Below are 22,539 nucleotides of genomic sequence, written 5' to 3'. Positions count from 1 at the left end.
CAGGTCTCTGTTTCTGCACCCCCTTTAAAATTGTACTATTTAGTTTATATTGCCTCTCCTTATTCTTCCTACCAAAATGAATCACTTCACACTTAAATTTAATTTTCATCTGCCATGGTTGCTGAAAGTCTGGTTCAGCCTGAGACAGTGGCTAGGAGTTAGGATGATGGCAAAGGTGAAGATATGACTTTGGTCTTTGCAATGTAAAGCTGGAGGAAATTATGGCTCATCTATGATTATCTACTGGATGTTGGACAAGCAGTCTGACAGCACAGTGGAGCGATTCAGAAAGGTGGTGGAGAGATAGAGTTGGATGTTGTCATTAGAGACTGACCCAATGTCTGTGGATGATGTCACCAAGGGGCAGCACGCTGATGAGGAAGTGTAAGGCGCCAAGGATAGAACCTGAGGGGACTCCCAAGGTGACAGCACCGGGATGGGAACAAAAACCAGTTGCTCTTGCTACAATCAGACAGGTAAGTGTGAAACCAAGCGAGGGGAGTCCTATTGAGCTGGACAACAGAGGGAATTTGGAGGAGGATGGTGTGATCGACCATATCAAAGATTGCAGAGAGATTGAAGAGAGGGTAATGCACCATGGTCACAGTCACAGAGAATGTCATTCATGGCTTTAGTTAAGGTTGTTTCAGTGCTGTAGGAGGGATAGAAACCTAATTGGAAGGATTCAAACAAGAAGTTGCAGAAGAGATGAGCACAGATCTGGGAGGTGATAACATGTTCAAGGAGAGGAAAGGGAAGTTGGAGATGGGGCGGTAAGTGCAAGGTCAGAAGTCGAAGAGGTGGTCTTTGAGGATGGAGTGATGGCATTGGTTTTGAAAGGGAGGACAGTGGCTCAAGAGGAGAAAGAACTATTTACAATGTCAACTAACATAACAGTCAAGAATGGAGATTGGGCATTTGGCAGTTTAATGGAAAGGGGGTCAAGGGAGCAGGAGGTGGGTCTCATCCATGAGATGAGTTTGAAGAGGTCATGGGAGAATATAGGAGAGAAATTAGAGATGGATAGGGGTTCAGGGAAAGGAAAGCAGAGGGGAAACAGCAGAGACACCTGAACGGAGGGTCTCTAGGATGGTAACAAAGTCATCATTAGAACATAAGAAATAGGAGCAAGAGTAGGCCATCTGGCCCCTCGAGCCTGCTCCGCCATTCAACAAGATCATGGCTGATCTTCTACCTCAAAGCCATTTTCCTGCACTATCCCCATATCCCTAATATCTAGAAATCTATCGATCTCTGTTTTGAATGCACTCAATGACTGAGCTTCCATAACCCTCTGGGGTAGATAATTCCTAAGATTCACCACCTTCTGAGTGAAGAAATTTCTCCTCATCTCAGTCCTAAATGGCCTACCCCTTATTCTGAGACTGTCACCCCTGGTTCTAGACTCCCCAGCCAGGGGAAACATCCTCCCTGCATCTACCCTGTCGAGCCCTGTAAGAATTTTGTATGTTTCAATGAATCACCTCTCATTCTTCTAAAGAATGTAATGCAGGTCTGGTCTACTCAATCTCTCCTCATACGACAATCCCACAATCCCAGGAATCAGTCTGGTGAACCTCCGTTGCACTCCCTTCCATTGGCAAGTATATCCTTTCTTAGGTAAGACGACCAAAATTGTACATAATACTCCAGATGCGGTCTTACCAAAGCCCTATATAATTGCAGTAAGGCATCTTTACTCCTGTACTCAAATACTCTTGTAATAAAGGCCAACATACCATTTGCCTTCCAAATTGCTTGCTGCACCTGCATGTTAGCTTTCAGTGACTCACGTGCAAAAACACCCGGGTTCCTTTGAACATCAACATTTCCCAATCTCTCACCATTTAAAAAATACTCTGCATTTCTGCTTTTCCTACCAAAGTGGTTAACTTCACATTTTTCCACATTATAGTCCATCTGCCATGTTCTTGCCCATTCACTTAGCCTGTCTATATCCCCTTGAAGCCTCTTTGCATCCTCCTCACAACTCACATTCCCACCTAGTTTTGTGTCATCAGCAAACTTGGAAATATTACATTTGGTCCCCTCATCCAAATCATCGATACAGATTGTGAATAGCTGGGGCCCAAGCACCGATCCCTGCGGTACCCCACTAGTCAGTCTGCCAACCTGAAAAAGGCCTGTTTATTCCTACTCTCTGTTTTCTGTCTGTTAACCAAGTCTCAATCCATGCCAGTATATTACCACTAATTCCATGTGCTCTAACTTTGTTCACCAACCTCCTGTGTGGGACCTTATCAAAAACCTTCTGAAAATCCAAATGCACCACATCCACTGGTTCCCTCTTATCTATTCTACTAGTTACATCCTCAAAGAACTCCAAAAGGTTTGTCAAACATGATTTCCCTTTCATAAATCCATGTTGAGTCTGCCAAATCCTATTATTATTTTCTAAGTGTCCTGTTATCACATCCGTTATAATAAATTCTAGCATTTTCCCTACTACTGATGTCAGGCTATCAGGTCTGTAGTTCCCTTTTTTCTCTCTCCCTTCTTTCTTAAATAGTGGAGTTACATTTGCTACCCTCCAATCTGCAGGAACCGTTCCAGAATCTATAGAATTTTGGAAGATGACAACCAATGCATCCACTATCTCTATAGCCATCTCTTTCAAAACCCTGGGATGTAGATCATCAGGTCCTTGGGATTTATCGACTTTCAGTCCCATTGATTTCTCTAGTACTGGATGTAGTACTAGAGAATTTCTCTAGTACTACATCCATGCCTTCTACCATAATAAAGGCAGTTAGAAGTGACTATCGGTAGAGGGCATCAGCTGTAAGAACTACTGAAATAGTTTAAAAGATTTGTACTTACTGTCAATGGGATTTTTCATTGGATATGAACGAGTGTAGTTGTCAACACATTGAATAAGCTGTGGGCTGATGGAGGCACAATAGTTTTCTACAGCTTTAATCTGTGACTGGCTGGGAGAAGAATCTGTGCGGAAAATAGCTTGGCAATATTCTCTACAGTTTGTGTGTCGGCCTGCATAACTGCAACACAGGGATCCCACTGTAATACAACAAAAGAAAACTGTAATTCAGATATCAGTCTAAACATTCTTATATTCATTTGTTCAATGATATTTGAACTAGGACTGCAATAAAACCTTAACGCTTCAAAGCTCAGTACATTCAGCAGCATTGCTCAGAAAACATAATTATGATTTTGAAGGTAAAATAATAGTTTGCCCTTGCCATCCAGTCTTCATTACACACCTTTGCGTTACAACTGGACAGTGGAGAGGAGAGATTAATTAGTGTTACAATTATACTGTATGGAGGTACGATGCAAGCGAACGATGAGCAGGACAGCGACTTACAAATCAGAGCTCGGTAGTTTTACTCCAGCTGAACAAAGTGGTACAAAGCCCACCTCAACTGGATCTCTAGCGTTAATTCAGTCCAAAATCAATAATAGTCTCTTGATTTACAGGTCTGTTTTACACCTCCTGCCCTGACTTTTCCTCTGATGATTTACAGAATCAGGGCAAGATCCAAGTCTCTTTTTCTTGTACCCTGTTTTTATCCTATATTTCATTAAATTTTATGTTTTCTCTTTTTACAAACTCAGCACTGCTTCTTCTGCCTTTTCAGCACAGTCTGTCTTCACTATATTACCTTTTATAATGTTTAATCAATACTGTTGAAATAGATTTGACTTCAAAACATTTCATCTACTGCAGGCCTTTCCTGTTATTTCATTAATTAAACCACGTGTACACACTCCACTTTAATATATTTGAATATTTAAATAACTCAATATTGCATTCATCAGCATCACTTCCTGGTTTTTAGGGGGAAAAAATGACCTTACTCTCATTTCTGTTCACACAGCTGAAAAAAGCAGTCTGAAATACAAACAAAAAAGTAATACATAAATTAGTAATTGTAATAACAAAGAATTTGAAGAAATATCAGTTCTATACACAAATTAGTCCCCCAAAGCCACACTCTACCACAATCACCTTCAAGATGAATGTTAGCCATGGCATCCCCAATTGTATTTTCAAACCAGCCACTGCAGGTGTGCGATGGAGGAGGAAGCTTTCACTTCATCACACCGCCGCCACCCCTCACCACCAAAGAAAAATGGAGCATTCCAATAATGCTTTGGTGCTTTAGCCAAGAATGGATACTTGCTCCCTACAGTGGCCAAATAGTTAGATAAATTTTAAATTTCCTAGATTGGCAAAAAATATTTAATGTATAATATACACTATATATATATATATATATATATATATATATATATATATATATATATATATATATTAAATATGAACAAAGGTGTTAAAATAATGAGACATTCTTTTAAAAGTTACATAAAGTCTACCCCCCTTCCCCCACACACTACAAAGAAACAGCCCAGGAGGAATGTTAAATCATATTTTACATCAACCAAACTCCCCTAATTTTAAATTAAAACATTATAAGTGAATGCAACGTATGCAAAATTGGGTGTAATTACAAAAGAAACATAATGATCACAGCTATGCAAGAACCAAAATATCAGATGCAGTTGGAGCAGAAAATGGAGTGGTGTCAACAGATGCCTGGGTAATAAGAAAGAGAAGCAGAAATTATAGTGGGCAAGGACAGTAACTACGTGATAAAAAGACAGGCCTGCAGCAGGGGAGAATGTAGTGATTAAAGACCTCAGAGAGAGAGGGGAGATCTTGAAGCAGTCACAGCCAAGACCTATAAAAAATATAACCAGTTTAAATCAGTGTAAAACGACATTTAATTTGACTAATGACAATTTAAGAGTGAATACTTCAAAACAGTTAATACAGTGGAACCATTTCACCATATCCAGTGTAGGATTAAAAAAAATATACAAATTGGTTTTCAAGTTAGCTTTATCAAAACAATTTTATATTGTTTGAAAGATAATCCTTTAATTTCTTTTACAGTTTAAGAGGACTGCCTAAGAGGTTAAAGTTTACATTTCAAGTGGGGGTAATGGCACAAATATCTTTACACACATTAGTTTAAACACACCATTGGAGAGTACTGGACGGGAATAAAAATAGTGTGAGGGAGCAGAAACAACAGTTGAAATTGCACGGTCCATCCATTTTTAATGGGGGTGAAATTAGGCCGTTTAGCACCCATTTTATAGTCGCTATGCAACTAACTAAGCGTCGAAAATGCGGTCCAAGATGTGTGCACATGACACCATCTTGGTAAAGGGGTTTGCCTTGTGTGCGCCCAACGACCCCCAGCAGCGTGCAGAGTAGGGAGATAATGATGTGAATCAGTGTGCAACGCTGATTTAAAGGGACCACTGCTATTTTGGAACTCCACACTCCATCCAACGCACTGTCTTAACCTTGCACAGGTGAACATGACTAAAAAGGCATGAAGGACCTCCCCCCCCAACCAGTGCTATTTAAAGGGATCATGCAGAAGTTACAGGTTAGTTGCTGAATTATTTCTTCTGGCTGCTGGTGCATTTGTGTTTTTGGAGGTTTCCTATACTTCGATAAAGTCTCAATACTCTACAGGGAGTGGGCTGGCTGGCAACAGCAAAGGCACTGTCAGAGTGGCAGAGATGGGTGCAGCAGTGCAGTCATCCTGAGAGAGGACAGCAGGTTCATAAGCCATTGCCACTTGCTACCTCCTGTTATGCGCCACCTTCTCCTGCAAGCAAAAGGGAAGTGAGTCAATGAGTGTACTGCAAGATGTTTGGGTGATGTGGCTGTCATGGTTGAATAGCTACCAGTGTGCGTGAACGGAGTTATGGGTTGTATGGCTTGCAACAGTGCTAAGTGTGTGAGGGTGAGATAAAGCATATGATTTGAACTGACTGAAAAAGAGACTGTTGGTAGGTAGGTGATGGGAGTGTAGTGAATTGAGCAATGGATGAGGCTAGTGTTGCAGTTGGTACAATATGCCACTTAAAGCTTGAACTCACTCACCTTGGCAACTCGTTTTAAATCATTGAACTTCTGCCTGCATTGCATTCATGTTCTTACTGCTATGCTCCTGGCATTTACTTCCTCCCCTACTTTCTCTCACTGCCTCTTCAGCATATGTCTGGAGGGCCTCCTGGGGATACAAGATGCCCCTCCTTCTCTTGCACCAAGGCCTCCAGTGCATCATCAGAGAACCTTGGTGCATGCTCTCTCGCAGGCACAGCCATTCTTCAAAGTATCACAGCACAGATTTGAAACGACTCCCACCAATTCTTGCAGCCACAATGCATCTCCCCTTTAAGAGGTGCAGGCTGCGTTTAAGAAGCATGAGCCACTCGCGATACTGGGGCCCCCTGCTAATGCGTGCAGCCAGCAGAGGTAGCGCTGGCTGCACGCAGCAATCATTTAAAACAGCAGGTAGCTGCCTGCATCGCTATAACGGGCGTGGGTTAATTGCATACTGCGATCTCCGCACCCATTTTCAGGGGTTATCCAATTTAATCCCCAATGTCCTTTCACTGATACATAACTTGTTTCTGAAATTCAACAGAGATCATATTGTCCACTCTCTAAGTCATCAGCAGCCACCACTTGCAAATAAATATTCAGGAGGAAAACCAGAATGTAGATATTAATCATAATTCTTTCTAACAGTTTGATATTTAAGAACAGAGCTAATGAGGAAACCTACCCCTTAAATAATTTGAGAATCTATACTTACTTTTCCTTCTTTAATAAATGACTACCATAATATAACTACACAAAATATACTTGGATAATATACATTGAAAAGGATGCATTTACCATTAGGTGTAGTTTTCCTAACTCCTCAAATTAAGTTATTCTGCACATACCAAGAATAAAATAACCATCCCTTAGACTAATATTTTTTTCTGTTTTAGAAAATCTGTCAAATTAAAAATACATAGCATTGATCACTGCCCCTACATGTGCTTGTCGATGTATCTTGATTAAAAGGAGCAATGCATAGGTCACTGAATAAAAATGCCACTGTTTAACATGCACCTAACACACATGTAGGCAACTCCAAGCATTATTTTCCCCAGAGTTATTTGACACTATGTAAAGCTCAATAGAGACAGATTCACAACAGAAAGCACTAGATGAAGATGAGAAGGCTGCACCTGCTTCCATAGTATCACAGATCCAAACTTACTTCAAGAGAATAAGGGATTACATGGAAAAAAAACACATGCACAATCCCAACTTTTGTCTTCAGGTGAGCTCTAACAAGGGTCCACAAAACAATAAATGTGCCACTTTTGCACTTTATTTTATAAATATTTCATTCATAGTGTATTTCACCTTGCTGTAATTTTCACTTACATATATATTTTTACCTTGTATGAACTGCACTTCAAATGTGAAAACTAAAGTAGACTAAATTTATTGATTGGGGAATTGTTCTGAGCAACAGAATTGTCTGGTTAAAGGATTGAAAGCAATTCAATGGGAGAGTAGTGGAGACACAGGTCATAGAAAAAGATTTGCAAAAGAATTTAGACTGGTTCTGCAATTGGGCAGACAAATAACCATTGCAATTTAACATCAATATATATGTAAAGCATTACATATAGATCAAAAAAGTCATCACAGAATCTTACAGTACAGAAGGAGGCCATTCAGTCCATCGTGCTTCTGCCAGCTCTTTGAAAGAGCTATCCAATTAATCCCTCGCCCCTGCTCTTTCCCCATAACCCTGTAAATGTTTCCTTTTATTTTGAAAACACAGGTCTACAGAAATTATGCCATTGCTTTACAGTGTACCGGTGGATACTGTGTTGTGTTCAGTTTTAGCTACCAAAGCACAAAAAAGACATGTACATGAGAAAGGAGCAAGGAGCATGATCTCAAGAGGAAAGGGTATGAACTTTGAGGAAGAGAAGCTTTACAATCTCGAAAAAAAGTTAAGGAGGGCCTCATTGTACTATGTATCTCATTACTACTTCAAAATGTGCCTAGAAAGTTGAAATTTATGATAATAAGTTTACTACAGATATATTGTAAAAAGCTTTTTACTCAGAGTGATAAGTGCTTGGAATAATTTACCAGGCAAGCTACTAGGGGCAAAAGCACTGGAGTTATTCAAATACAGTTAATATCATAGAAGGGTGGGCTTTGATGGGTTTAATGGGCTTTTCTGACTTTATGTTCTCCTGTAGCTGGTACTGAATCTGAGAAAGGTACCAAGAGATTTCCGTTTGATATGTCATCATACGATTCGCTGAAACGAGCAGGCATTCCTAATGATTACCTTGTGGATATACTGTGGATTACGTGAAAAACTTAAGTTTACAGAAAGAATGAGGTTTAGATTTTACTTAAAAACTACAGACCTTACCATTACAAGAATCACGAGTTTTAATAATTTATTTTATACAGATTCTAATCTAAGACATAAAGCCTCACACTTAATATTACTGTTATTTTATTAGTATTTTATTATACAGACCTCATATTCCTTCCTGCAGCTCTTAAGATCATTCTTTGAGGAAGCCTAAAATAAAACAAAAATAGTGCATATATGAAAATTAAATAAAGCACATTGCAGCAAATGTAAACTAATAACTTCTATGAAAAATATTTCAGCATATTGCTGTGCGCATATTGACTGCCGTGTTTCCTACATTACAACAGTGACTACACTTCAAAAGTACTTTATCGGTTGAAAAGCACTTTGGGACGTCTTGAAAGGCACTACATAAATGCAAGTCTTTCTTTTTTCATTATATAATTGATTTAATATAGTAACTAAAATGTTTGTTACAGGTTAAAATGCCTCGAGTACTAAACATGCATCTATTCAGTTTCACCGATTATAAACCTCACATTTAAAACAATAAATTGTTGATTTGTGCGATAACATGAACAGTTTTAGTTTCTTTAAATCTCATATAAAAAATAACTTCCATGGTATAATATTTGGAATCCACTTTGTCATGCACAGAGCACCCAAAACAAAAACTCACTACAATGTGCAATTAAAAAAAAACAATGAAAATAAAGGATTTAAACACTTTCTTTGAAGCCACTCCTGTCCAAAGTTGTAACTCCGCTGGCATTTAAAATGTGGACATTTCTCAAGTTCTTCTGCAATAATAATCAATTAAATCAAGGTAGCTGACATTTAATAAAAGAACCAGCATATTAATGGTTTTCAATTGTAATTCTCTACATGATAGCTTCCCAGTTGGACTGTCAAAAAGCGATATGTTGGCCTAATAATAAATGCACACTTTTAAAACAGGCTAAACCATTTAGCACTGAAGAGCACATTTAGATGTCCAGCCATAAAGTTTCATTCAGATGGACCCTCAAACCTACCAAGCAGGCTTCCATATTGGGATGTATGACCTCTATCCTGGAGTTCCTGATCACAGTAGCACCACGAGGTTAATGTCATATAGCTATCTCGTATTACTTTCCTAAATGAGTAATATTCTGACTCCAAGTTGAATGCGATGCATTAGCATTCTGTTATTCACAACTGGAAAGGGGTTCTGCCAAAAGCCCTAGCACATGAAGAAAAGTCCAAGCTTGAAGTTTCTTTGATAGGAAACAGTCTCTGTAGCAAGTTGGCACAAGTGTCACTTTGTGTGAAATTTAGACTAGATACATTGCTTGCTTTAAGAGCACAATCCAAGAACTGATCTAAGGTACCTGGTATAGAAAACCCTCACACACTTACTAAAATGCCTCAGTATTTCTCCTTGCTGAAAGCTTGTGCCAACTGCCCTGAAATACACAAACCTGTTACCATCTTAGTTTGGCTATGTTCAACTGCCGGAAACACTTGGCTGTAAGTTGAATGAAAGTCACCAATAATCAACTGTCCCAGCAACAAGCTCTCTATCCCAATGGAAGCACAAGTTATATATGGAGAAAATCAGGATGATAACATCCCTTCAAGGCTTTATGATATCATGATAACCCCAAGAGACCTTCCCTTCCCATGTCATGTAAACACATCTCCTTTGTGCAGGTGAAAACTGCACCAGAGACATCTATGATGACAAGGCTCAATGATTTCCAAGTAAGTATCTTGAGGTTAACTGTGGCTAGCCACTCCCCAGACATGTTGCTTCAATGGCTTGTGGCAGTGCTACTATTCTGAACTTTTCCTTTTTATGGAATTTTTCCAGTGCTCTGAGATCTAAGGGGGAACTTTAAGCTCTTGATTTTTTGTGGAACCACGAAGTATCCAGAGTAAAATCTATCCCTTTCTTGATGTAGAGGAATGTTCTTGATTGAAGTAGATGACTACTGTGTAGATGGTCGGTGCTGGGTCCCCAACTCTTTACAATCCATATTAACGATTTGGAGGAGGGGACCGAGTGTAACGTATCAAAGTTTGCAGATGATACAAAGATGGGAGGGAAAGTGGAGAGTGAGGAGGACATAAAAAACCTACAGGAGGATTTAGACAGGCTGGGTGAGTGGGCGGAGATTTGGCAGATGCAATACGATATTGGAAAATGTGAGGTTATGCACTTTGGCAGGAAAAATCGGAGAGCAAGTTATTATCTTAATGGCGAGAAACTGGAAAGTACTGCAGTACAAAGGGATCTGGGGGTCCTAGTGCAAGAAAATCAAAAAGTTAGTATGCAGGTGCAGCAAGCGATCAAGAAGGACAACGGAATGTTGGCTTTTATTGCTAGGGGGATAGAATATAAAAACAGGGAGGTATTGCTGCAGTTATATAAGGTATTGGTGAGATCGCACCTGGAATACTGCATACAGTTTTGGTCTCCATACTTAAGAAAAGACATACTTGCTCTCGAGGCAGTACAAAGGTTCACTCGGTTAATCCCAGGGATGAGGGGGCGGACATATGAGGAGAGGTTGAGTAGATTGGGACTCTACTCATTGGAGTTCAGAAGAATGAGAGGCGATCTTATTGAAACATATAGGATTGTGAAGGGGCTTGATCGGGTGGATGTTCCCAAGGATGGGTGAAACTAGAACTAGGGGGCATAATCTTAGAATAAGGGGCTGCTCTTTCAAAACTGAGATGAGGAGAAACTTCTTCACTCAGAGGGTAGTAGGTCTGTGGAATTTGCTGCCCCAGGAAGCTGTGGAAGCTACATCATTAAATACATTTAAAACAGAAATAGACAGTTTCCTAGAAGTAAAGGGAATTAGGGGTTACGGGGAGCGGGCAGGAAATTGGACATGAATTTAGATTTGAGGTTAGGATCAGATCAGTCATGATCTTACTGAATGGCGGAGCAGGCTCGAGGGGCCGATTGGCCTACTCCTGCTCCTATTTCTTATGTTCTTATGACACAATGCTGTCTGTCTCAGCCATAGCACATCGACCAGTTGAGGACGAACAACAACTTGTATTTATAAAGCGTCTTTAACATAGAAAAAATGTCGCAAGGCACTTCACAGGGACAAAATGAGCGCTGCGCGAAAGGAGATATTAGATGGGATGACCAAAAGCTTGGTCAAAGAGGTGAGTTTTAAGGAGGGTCTTAAGGGAGGAAAGGCAGGTGGAGAAACAGAGAGGTTTAAGAGAGAATTCCAGAGCATGGGGCCCATTAATAATCACACGCTAAAGCCACAGGGGTTCATCCTCTAAATGTAAAGGATGCTCCTTGCTGGTGGTCTCCTGTAATCAAGCATTGTTTGTCGTAAACCATTAAAATTGCATGACCACCTGGTCCCACTGTGTCTGGGAAGCAAAGACAATACTGGATAGGTGGAGCCTGGTCCTCAGAGTTTTACTGTGAGAATTCCATGGATCTGGTCCTGGCCTCGAACCAAGAGGGCTAGAAGCCCCAACCAAAGCTATGAATGGATTACGACTAATTAGCCCAGATGTCATCAGGACAAGAGGAGCTCAGATGGGTAGCTCAGCCTTCTGTGGCCTACATAAAATTACTCAAAAGGTGGAGTTTCAAGGCCTTCGCAACTCCTCTACTTTTCCTCAAACTATGTTTTACCCATGATTACCCGAAGAAGTTGCTGCTAAGGTTCCAACGGGAATCTTGACAAGCACAGGCAATCTGGCAGAGGACGGTCTCCTAAAGCACTGCACCTATGTCTGGGATTTCCACTGCAGTCTGCTGCTACAGCAAAGTGCCCCAGAGTTGCCCTTAGATCAACAGAAGAGACTGGTAGAAGAAAAATCCTTGATGGCCTTTGCAACAGCCTAAAGCTGTGAAGTCTCTGGTGAGATAAGTCAATCCAGCAGATTTGCACAGATCTCTGCTGGAAGATACGCCCACAACTAGTCCAGCTCTCGGGAAAATATATCAGAAAGTTCACAGTTCATCCCCTGGGCAGTTCATATCACATGCCTCGACAGTGACAGGAAAACAACTACTTAATGAGTGATTAGAGAGGTGTGCCATAGGTCAACAATAGACACAATCTAACCCTACTTACTGACACATATTTGCCCAAATTCCCATGGCAGCAGACCAAAGAGAAAAGACGTGACAAACTCTAAGGTCGTAGGATGCGATCTTTGAGACACTGAGGAAGTGCGCCATTGGATGTACAGGATTCCAGAGCTGTAGCCACCCTTTAATTAGTCAAATAGTTTGGCATCCTGACCAATCATATTGGCTACAAGCTACTCTAGTAGATCAACATTAACCTTCTCCTCCTGCTCTGTTCACCTGCCAGCTGCAGAGCCATTTCTGTGGTGCAGTCAACAAAGTAGGGCACACTGAGTCCTTGTGGTGCAGACAATAAAGTTTATACTGAGCTGCAAGGTCTCAAAAAGGAGCAAAACTAAGTACCCAGTCTGGGGATTCATAGTATGAATCCCCTGATTGGGTACCTAAGCCCCCTGAGGGAGGTGTCCACAAAGGGGACCATAACGCTGAGCTCACTTTGGTGGTACCTGAGATGCAGAACGAAGTGGCAACAGTCTCAAGGATACCAGACAGCACCTTGAGGGACCTACTTTGGTTGGTGCAGTGGACTCTTTCTCCTGCCAGAAGCACCAGCCCTGGTTGGTGTCAGTGCATCACCTGATGGTGTGGACTTGGAGAATGAGATAAGACTGGGAAAGCAGGGACAGAGTTGTTTTTTCAATTCATTCTTGGATGTGGATGACGTTGGCAAGGATAGCATTTATTGCCCATCCCTAGTTTTGCTGAGAAGGTGGGGTATACAATTGGGTGGCTTGTTAGACCACTTAAGAGGGCAGTTCAGAGTCAACCATTGGTGCCACAGATAGGCCAAATTGTGTAAGGATGGCAGATTTCCTTCCCTAAAAGACATTAGTGAACCAGTTGGGTTTTTATGACAATCTGACAGCTTCATGGTCACTTTTTATTGATAGCAGATTTTAATTTTGATTTATTAAATTTAATTCAAATGGTCAAACTCCCACAGTGGGATTTCAACTCACTTTCTCTGGATTATTAATCCAGGCCTCTAGAGTACTAGTCTAATAACATAACCACTACACTACTGTACCCTCGAGTATCAAATGGTCTTAGCCAACTCAGGTCTATCTGTACCGTTGGTGTGTGTCGACCGAAGCACATGTCGATGTGTTATATTGTCAGCAGGTATCAAGGTGGATCTCCAGGCAGCATCGCTCAGCAACTCCAGCACGACCCCCTCCAGGGCAAACTTCAAATCCGAAGCTGTCAGACTGCCTCATGCAATAGTGTCTTGGTCAACATTCATTCCTCAATGAACACTACCAAAAACAGATAAACTGGTCATCCATCTCATTTGCTATTTTGTGGGACCTTGCTGTGTGAAAAAAAAAACTGGAATTGCATTTGCTTACATAACAACAGTGACTGCACTTCAAAAGTAATTCAATGATTGTGAAGCACTTTTGGATGTCATGAGAACATGATCAAAGTGCTGTTTGTTGCTGCTGTATATAAATGCAAGTTTTTCCTTCCTAACTCAAAAGAACATTTTTGCTCTTCACTAAAATACTATGCTAAATCCATACACAGCTGAAGCACATTACCTGCTTACATGCACGTCGACATTCCACAGCAATGGCCAACTCACAACACCCCAGGCCAACCCAGCCTTCAGTCTTCTTTGATGCTCCTATAAATTGAATCCAGGAAACATTTAGATTTGAAAAGAACTGCACACTAACTTAAAAGAAAAGAAAACATTTGATTTTTGTAAATACAGTAAGTTGAACATTGCATTCTAAATATTGCATCTTCATGGACAGTGCATGTTTTTAAGCCATTAGCAGTTGCCTACAATAATTTTTGACTTCAAAAAGAATCTAAATATGTTTTACTTTCATCTAACGTTTTAAATCAAACGAGAAGCTTAAGATTTTCCAGAATGCAGGTAGCAGAGTGGTGCAGTGCAATGTCCTACTACACCTTGTGGTAGAGTATAATTCACGTCGCAATATTCCAACCTTGCACTGCCCCAATGGCTCAACAAAGATGCATGTAATGTGGTACTGAGTTATACAAATTAGGGAGATCCCAGGTTCGATCTGCAGTCTATGCTGAGTTAGTGAGGGTACTACAATTGGCACAGTGCATCTGGACTTGGGGAACTCCTGATCACAATCCACTGACTTATGGTGGAAAGTGTGTGAATGTTGGATGAGGAGAGGACAGGGATGCTCGTCCCATGGTTAAATACCCTGCTAACACTCACTGCCTACGTTTACATATGAAGAACAGTCAATTAGTGGAGGGCTGTCACCTCATTTGGACCCATACCATCTTCTCAAGGACAATTAGGGATGGGCAATAAATGCTGACCTTGCCAGCGACGCCCACATCCCATGAACGAATAAAAAAAATACATCAGCTCAAGTTACTACTGTTGGGTTGGAAGAAAATTAAGAAGAAAACAAATCCCGATCTTAGCAAGTTCTCAGAAGGCAGGAAGAAGGACCAATGAATTTCAATCACACAGTTACTGATGGCCAGTGTCAGAGCAGAATTGTCAGTGCTCTGGAAAATCATGTTTTCACTTTGTCAGCCATGGAACAGTACATTACAGCTTGGGGAGGGAGGGGAGTGAATGACTTTATGTAGTGGAAAATACCGACAATGCCATGAATTGTATGGGTCAGGTTCAACTTCATCTATGTGCCATTACTTTATCAAAAATATATATTTTTTAAAACATCAACTACCACAAATATGTATACACAATATTGCAAATTTTTGGTTCATGTAGTCAAGGAACCAAGATGCTACACAGTGGGATCACATTATTCAACACACTAAAACACGTTTCTCCCAACACTAATCTTTCTAGAATGCACTTTGGCAATAAACCACAATGGATGGCCGTCCTAAACTATCATGCTACTTGTACAATATTAAATACAGAGGTTTCCATTATTGGCATATATGTTAAAAATCTTGATCTACAAAAATATAGTATCTTAATCATAGGGTTGTCTTCAATTCTTACAATGACACATCCTCCATACATCAATAGGAGAATAGCCTAGCTCTATTGGTTCTGGGAGCTTTGCACGCATATTAAAATGTTGTCATGACATTGCAGATAAGCAGTTCCCATCAGACGATATGGGAACAGGCATCTGTGATCTTCTACTCCCACATGGCATAAAGCTGCAGGGCTTGCCACAATGTTATGCCACTTTGTTCTGACTGAAGTCTAAAATGAAACTAACTGCTTAACACTAATTTCCAACGTCCCAAACTATACCCCTGTAAGTTTTTTAGAAATAGTGGGTGAAAAAGTGGCGTGTGGAAGAATGCATCTGCTACTGCTGTCAACTCTAGGGAAGGCTGTTGAAGAGGTTTGCCCTGTAGTACTTTGGCCCTGTGATTACCATTTGAGGTCCAGGGTGAGGCCGGGTAAATCTCTATTGGTTGCAAAGGTCACTGGCTGAGCAGATTCAACTTAAGTGATTGCATAAAGAGTTAGCCCTCAGCAAATCCCAAGAAGGCTGCTGCCATCAGATGTAATGCTCTAAAATAGCCTTCCCCTTGGATCCATGATTCTTGTAACCAGGACTCAAGGCAGAAAAACCTTCTGCTGAGTCGTTCGGAATAATACCACAAAGAATATTAGCTCCTGCTTGGGTTGTAACAGAGACTTCCTATAATTGACTACGAATCCCAACCTTTGAATGGTGTTGAATATCTAATGTATGACTGACTGAGGTACCAGAACCCAGGCATGGAGCACTGATGAGCCAATCAGTATACATGGTGATGCCACAACCATAGATACACTGCAACTATGGACTTCTCAAAAACTTCAAAAGCTGAGGAGAGACTGAAGGAAAGTATGCAATAAATTTGAACCTGAGAAACATTTGGTGGCGTTCCCATCCGATGATATGGGAATAGGCATCTTTTAGGGCCATGGCAACTAATCATTGGCAGAAAGAAAGGCAGGGAGAAAGAAAGAGAATGACATAAAGAGGAGAGACAGCACACACAGAAAAATAAAGACAGAGATTGAGAAAGAGTTGGAGAAAAAGCAAAGACAGAAAGAGAGACAGAAAGAAAGATGGGAGACAGAGGGAGAAAAAGGCAGAGAAAGAATGTACCAGTGAGTGTAACCTGCACACGTTTAACAAATATTATTGTTGGAGAAAGGACAAAGAGAATAATTTATGTAACTTTCATGAATAATATTGAACAGCCTACCACGTGTTGTTCTCAACAGTTTTCCTTCTATAATATTTTAGTGAAATGTCCAGGTGGGAATATTTTTTGCTCATGCTGTTACAAAATCCGTCTCAGCCAACTAAAGATTAATTTTTGGATATAATCATTTGTGTGTGAGTTTAATGGTTGGAGATATAATACTACAAAGCTTGTGAGCTAGATAAGCACCATCTCTGAAGGAAAACTTCTTTCAGCATATTGTTATCAAAAAATGTGTTCATCCTGCTCATCTGGATATATTTTCAATGTGGAAATGGTAACCACAAACCATCTGGCAGTTGAATGAGCCGTAAGACTGTTACTGTTGGCTTTGCCACATCCTTACCCCTGTATGTTAAGTTTGATGTGGCTGCAGTCTGGCTCCAATTACGATCTACCCAGCAATTTAAAAAAAATTCAAGTGGAACAGAGTTCTGACATCGCGATGCCACTTCATTCTGTTCTAGATATGTTAGTAAAAAACACACCTCAAGCAGCAGACTTGATATTTTGTGCATGATCAGAGACACATTAATTTATTCTGCCAGGGTGAATGATAGATAAGAGATCTTGCTTATTATTCATGGATGTGCTTGTAGTCAACACCCAGCTGAGAAGCCATCCAAGCACAGAAGTGAAATATGTATTTGCTTCGCACCATACCTAGGACGGCAGTGAAGCCTGAGGGAATTCTTGAAATGGGAGCTTCTTCATCCTCCTCATTTTCCGCGGGCAGGGAAAAGTCTGATTGCACCTTATGATGGTACTAATCATATTCTGATGGATGCAGTCAAATAAAGTAACTTTAGTAGTACATCTCTGGGCCCAGCTCAGTCATTGATGCCTCAGGCAGCTAAGAGTTAACTTGCACTTCACCTGGTTGTACAGTAGCCCTACTGTTGACATGCCTAGCTTAATCTATATCCCTCAAATTGATTCATGTAGAAAAGCTCAAAGAGAGCTCTTTTAGGCAAATTCTGATCCATTTACCTATATATTGATACATAGAGTGTTGGGGGGAGGGGGAGAGGACTTTTGCAAGGCCCCTCAGCTAATATAAATCCTGGAATAATAAAGTCACTTTCCAAATGAGCGCTCATCATTCAGGATTTGCATTCAGCATGTACATTTCGTACAGACTGATGCAATGGAGAGTTTGTCGCTGTAACAAAATTCACCATTTCAATGGACAAGTTTTTAATCATTAGGACATCTAAATAATTTCTTTCAGAAACCCCTGGATCAATCCTGTTGTTTGTTTTGTGTGGACCAATTCAGTGTTAGTAAAGGCAAATCAACACTGGATCCAGACCTGAGGTGACCACTTTGGGCAGTGGCAAAGGCTACATAAGTAGAGCTGAAGAACCCACCTGAGTTCAGTCAGAGACCTGAGCGCACTGGACACTCAAACAGACCATCAGGTGAACCAGAGTCCAAACCCAAAAGCTGGGCCCATTTATGGTCAATACTGTTGGAGGTTATGTAGGTAATAGAAGACATGGGTAGTAAAGGATTAATATGGAGTTTTAAGAACAGCACAAGTTGCACAGCAGAATTTCGTGCATTTGCCTTCTCTGCTAGAATACTAAAGTGGGTGTCCCAAGACAAATAAGCCTGAAATAAACCATAAATGGTGCTATATGGGACTTAAATGAAGCTGGTCTGCAACCTCAAAAAGAGAGGTAAGTACGAGAACATGAAAAACAGAACAAATGGAAAAGGAAGTTTTCTTTACCCATGTCAATCAATAGTAACTTTACCCATTGGTCATGCAGCTTAGAGATGCCTTAAGGACATTTAGGTTAGTGATTTGTAGTCAAGGAAGGTATATAAACAAGCAAATTGTATAGATTACACATGGGAAGTTTAAGCTCAAGAACTGTATAATTAATAGACATAATTTCCCTGAATCAAGTTTGCTTAGTTTGTAACTTTGCCTTATTTGAAGGATTAAACTTTGAACAAATGAAACTTTGCTTATGAGCATACTGTTTTACAGTCATTGATTGAACTCATATAAATATAACATAGGTTCCAAAGGATCCTAATTCCTTCATGCCAGCCATTGGACAACGATTCAGCCAATGCATCAGTTCAGGAATGCTAATGTGAATATTTCTTGAAGTCGATTTTCCATCTGACTTCGAACTGCAAGAACATGTGCATCATACTGAAGCCCAAGGCCTTTCTGAACATGGACAAATCCAGTTTACCTGGGATCACCTTTCATTGAGTGAGTCTGCAAAACCTGGGTGCTGAATTTACAACAGGCTTCATACAGTAATACTGATGGAGCATAGACAGGGGTCATGCGAGTCAGTCACAGATGTCACTGCATGCAGATTTTAAAACTAGGAGCCGACATCAGACCATCGAAGTAAGCATAGACTGAATCAGAATAAACTGCAGTGTGCCAATATATAAATAGGCATTGGTAAAAACACAATAACTTTGGCGGGAAAAGAAGGTAATTTTTTTTTTGAAACACCAAAACACCCTTCTATGTTAAAACACTAAAATAATCTGTAAATCATTCTGAAGGCCAAACAGGGAAAGGATTAACAATCTTTTTCTGATGTGAGACAAAAATGCTGCCAATGATAGGAGAATGACAAATGGCACCATCTAGAGCAAGACCTTGCATACAGCAAAGCAGTGGAGGATCATATGACTGCACATATTTTCTCAATGGAACGTTCTGCCCAGGTAAATCCAATCTCCTCCTTCCCATGCAATATCCTATTAGTATTTGGCGATAGAATGAATGGGAAATAGAAAATAAACTTTTGAGCCATCAAAAAAAAGTAAGTTTCTCCAAATTCCTTTCTTTTGCCTGCCCCCTTTTTTTGTTTTGGAAAGTTCATTGTCCTTCATAGAATTGTTTTGCTTTAAGTTTTGTATGCTGATGACAACTGATCTGAATCAAAACTTTTGACAACGGGGTGTTGCGCTTAAGTCAGTTTTGATTTCCTAAAATACAGCAGCTGACCCCTTCTGAATTGATTCACATATGCCATGTCATATTAAAGCATAAAAAAATTACCTTCCAAATATCCCATAAAGGAGGTGAAGTCACTGTGTTAGAATTAGAACACGTGCTAAGTGTGCTTAAAGGTATAATAATTTTATGCATTGGCATTACTCAAGCAGTCTCTAATTTTTGTCAGGGCTCCAAAAACATGTTGCCAGGACTAAATTGGTTTAACGCATGTTAACATATCTTAATTTCTTGTTGTGCAGCAATTAACAGGAAGTGTGCCAATTTGCTCATGCTTTCTCACACACGAAGTCCAGATTAAAAGATGGTGTTAAGGCAACAGAGAGAGTCGGCAAAGGTTCCACATGGAGCAGAACAGGATCCATCGAAAGGAATGACTCAACTACTTATGGCACACAGCACCATGAGTAACTTCAACAAGTATCCTTTCAGCTGACATGTTCGAAGAGAACTAGAAATGGGGAATATGGAAATGGCAGAGAAGTTAAACAAATATTTTGTATCTGTCTTCACAACAGAAGACAAAAAAAATACCAGAAATAGTGGGAAACCAAGGGTCTAAATGAGAGTGAGGAACTTAAAGTAATTCAGGTTAGTAAAGAAAAAGTACTGGAGAAATTAATGGGACTAAAAGTAGACCATTCCCCTGAGTCTGATGGCCTACATCCTAGGGTTTTAAGAGCTGGCTGCAGAGATAGTGGATGCATTGGTTTTGATCTTCCAGAATTCCCTAGATTCCAGAATGGTCCCCGTGGATTAGAAGGCTGCAAATGTAACTCTGCCACTCAAGAAAGGAGGGAGAAAACAGGGAACTATAGGCCAGTTTGCCTGACATCAGTAGTCGGGAAAATGCGGGAATCCATTATTAAGGACGTAGTAGCAGGGAACTTAGAAAATCATGAAATTAGGTAGTCAACACGGTTTTATGAAAGGGAAATTGTGTTTGACAAATCCATTAGAGTTTTCTGAGGGTGTAACTAGCAAGGTAGCTAAGTGGGAACAAATGGATGTAGTATATTTGGATTTGCAAAAGGCATTCGATAAGGCCACAGAAGAGGCTGTTTCACAGTTGCAGTTTCACAGAGGCAGTTGAAAACACTGTCTGTAATCACCGAGCATTGTTCTGTGATTTATAAATGCGAAGGGTTCGAGGATTTCATTTCCACATTCACCTGAGGAAGGAGGAAGCCTCCGAAAGCTTGTGAATTTCAAATAAAATTGCTGGACTATAACTTGGTGTTGTAAAATTGTTTACAATTGTCAACCCCAGTCCATCACCGGCATCTCCACATCACAAAATTAGGGCTCATGGAATTGGGGGTAATATATTAGCGTGGACAGAAAACAGAGTAGGAACAAACGGGTCATTTTCGGCTTGGCAGGTTGCAACCAGTGGGGTGCTGCAAGGATCAGTGCTTGGGCCTCAGCTGTTTACAATCTATATCAATGACTTAGATGAGGGGACCAAGTGTAATGTTTCAAATTTGCTGACGATACAAAGCTAGGCGGAAAGTAAGCTGCGAGGAGAATGCAAAGAGACTGCAAAGGGATAAAGATAAAATGAGTGGGCGAGAAGTTGGCAGATGGAGTATAATGTGGGGAAATGTGAAAATATCCATTTTGGTAGGAAGAATAGAAAAGCAAAATATTTTTTGAAAGGTGAGAGACTAAGAAATGTTGGTAGTCAGAGGAATTTGGGTGCCCTTGTACACAAATCACAAAAAGTTAACATGCAGGTACAGCAAGCAATTAGGAAGACAAATGGTATGTTAGCCTTTATTGCAAGGGGGTTGGAGTCTAAGAGTAAGGAGGTCTTGCTGCAATTATATAGGGCTCTGGTGAGACCACACCTGGGAGTAGTGTGTACAGTTTTGGTCTCCTTACCTAAGAAAGGATGTATTTGCCATAGAAGGTTCACTAGATCGATTTCTGGGATGAGAGGGTTGTCCTATGAGGTGATATTGAGTAGAGTTTCTCTGGAGTTTAGAAGAATGAGAAGTGATCTATTTGAAACGTATAAAATTCTTAGAGGGCTTGACAGGGTAGATGCTGAGAGGCTGTTTCCCTTGGCTGGAGAGTCTAGAACTAGGGGTCATAATCTCAAGATAAGGGATCAACCATTTAGGACAGAGATGAGGAAAAATTTCTTCACTCAGGGTTGTGAGCCTTTAGAATTCTCTACCCCAGTGGGCTGTGGATGCTCAGTCGTTGAGTAAAGTTAAGACTGAGGTTGATGGATATTTGGACACCAAGGGATAGGGCGGGAAAGTGGAGTTGAGGTAGAAGATTAACCATGATCCTACTGAATGGCAGAGCAGGCTCGAGGGGCCGTATGGACTACTCCTGCTCCTATTTCTTATGTTCTTAGAGAGATCCAAGACAACGGAATTAGGATCTAACACTACCCCAGGCAATAAATACCTCGTCCTCACCTACGGAGACTTTGAGGCGTCTATGTCAATGTCTCACCAAGGAAGCCACTGATGAATTGTATCATCTCTTGGAACCAGATCTGGAGCGAAGGAGCAGTCAATATTTTGCTTCTAATATTTTATACAAGCATAACTCGCCTTCCTCATTTACAAAAGAATAATCACAGCTTTGATGACCATTACACCAAGAAATTCAAGGGCTTGAGATTAGCTAGGCGTCTATTACTACATAATCAGCTGCTGCTAAGCACAACGTTTCACCCCACAATGTTCCCAATCTATATTGTACCGTCAAAGTGAAGTCCCACATACTCCTTCATAAGGATGAAGGTTCCAAACAAGCACAGGTCCACTCAAAGATAGAGCAATGATTTTTTTTTAATAAAAGGAGGCAAAATACAAGAGTCTAGTAAAGCAGTTTGAACGGTACTGATCTGATCATTGCTTTTGGCAGAGCAGAAAATTCAAAATAGAAACTCTAAAGCTACAGCTGGGTGTTTCAAATCAGCAAACCGTAAGACTGTAATCCATTACACCAGA

At 40.5% G+C, this 22,539-nt stretch overlaps 1 protein-coding gene across 1 annotated transcript in view; it reads right to left on the bottom strand.

Moving 5' to 3' along the window:
* The window catches only part of reck (reversion-inducing-cysteine-rich protein with kazal motifs), a 163,865-nt gene that overhangs the window by 93,520 nt on the left and 47,806 nt on the right, over positions 1-22,539 (bottom strand). Inside the window, exons 7-10 of the mRNA XM_067980885.1 lie at positions 13,920-14,005; positions 8,421-8,465; positions 3,844-3,877; positions 2,842-3,039 (exon numbers count right to left, since the gene is read on the bottom strand). Of these exons, the coding sequence (XP_067836986.1) occupies positions 2,842-3,039; positions 3,844-3,877; positions 8,421-8,465; positions 13,920-14,005 (363 nt within the window). The remainder of the gene's footprint in view (positions 1-2,841; positions 3,040-3,843; positions 3,878-8,420; positions 8,466-13,919; positions 14,006-22,539) is intronic.

This window comes from Heptranchias perlo, chromosome 3 (genome assembly GCF_035084215.1).
Source record: "Heptranchias perlo isolate sHepPer1 chromosome 3, sHepPer1.hap1, whole genome shotgun sequence".
Lineage (NCBI taxonomy): Eukaryota > Metazoa > Chordata > Chondrichthyes > Hexanchiformes > Hexanchidae > Heptranchias > Heptranchias perlo.
Note: the sequence above shows the minus strand (reverse complement) of the source record. Positions and strands in the feature narration are given on the sequence as shown.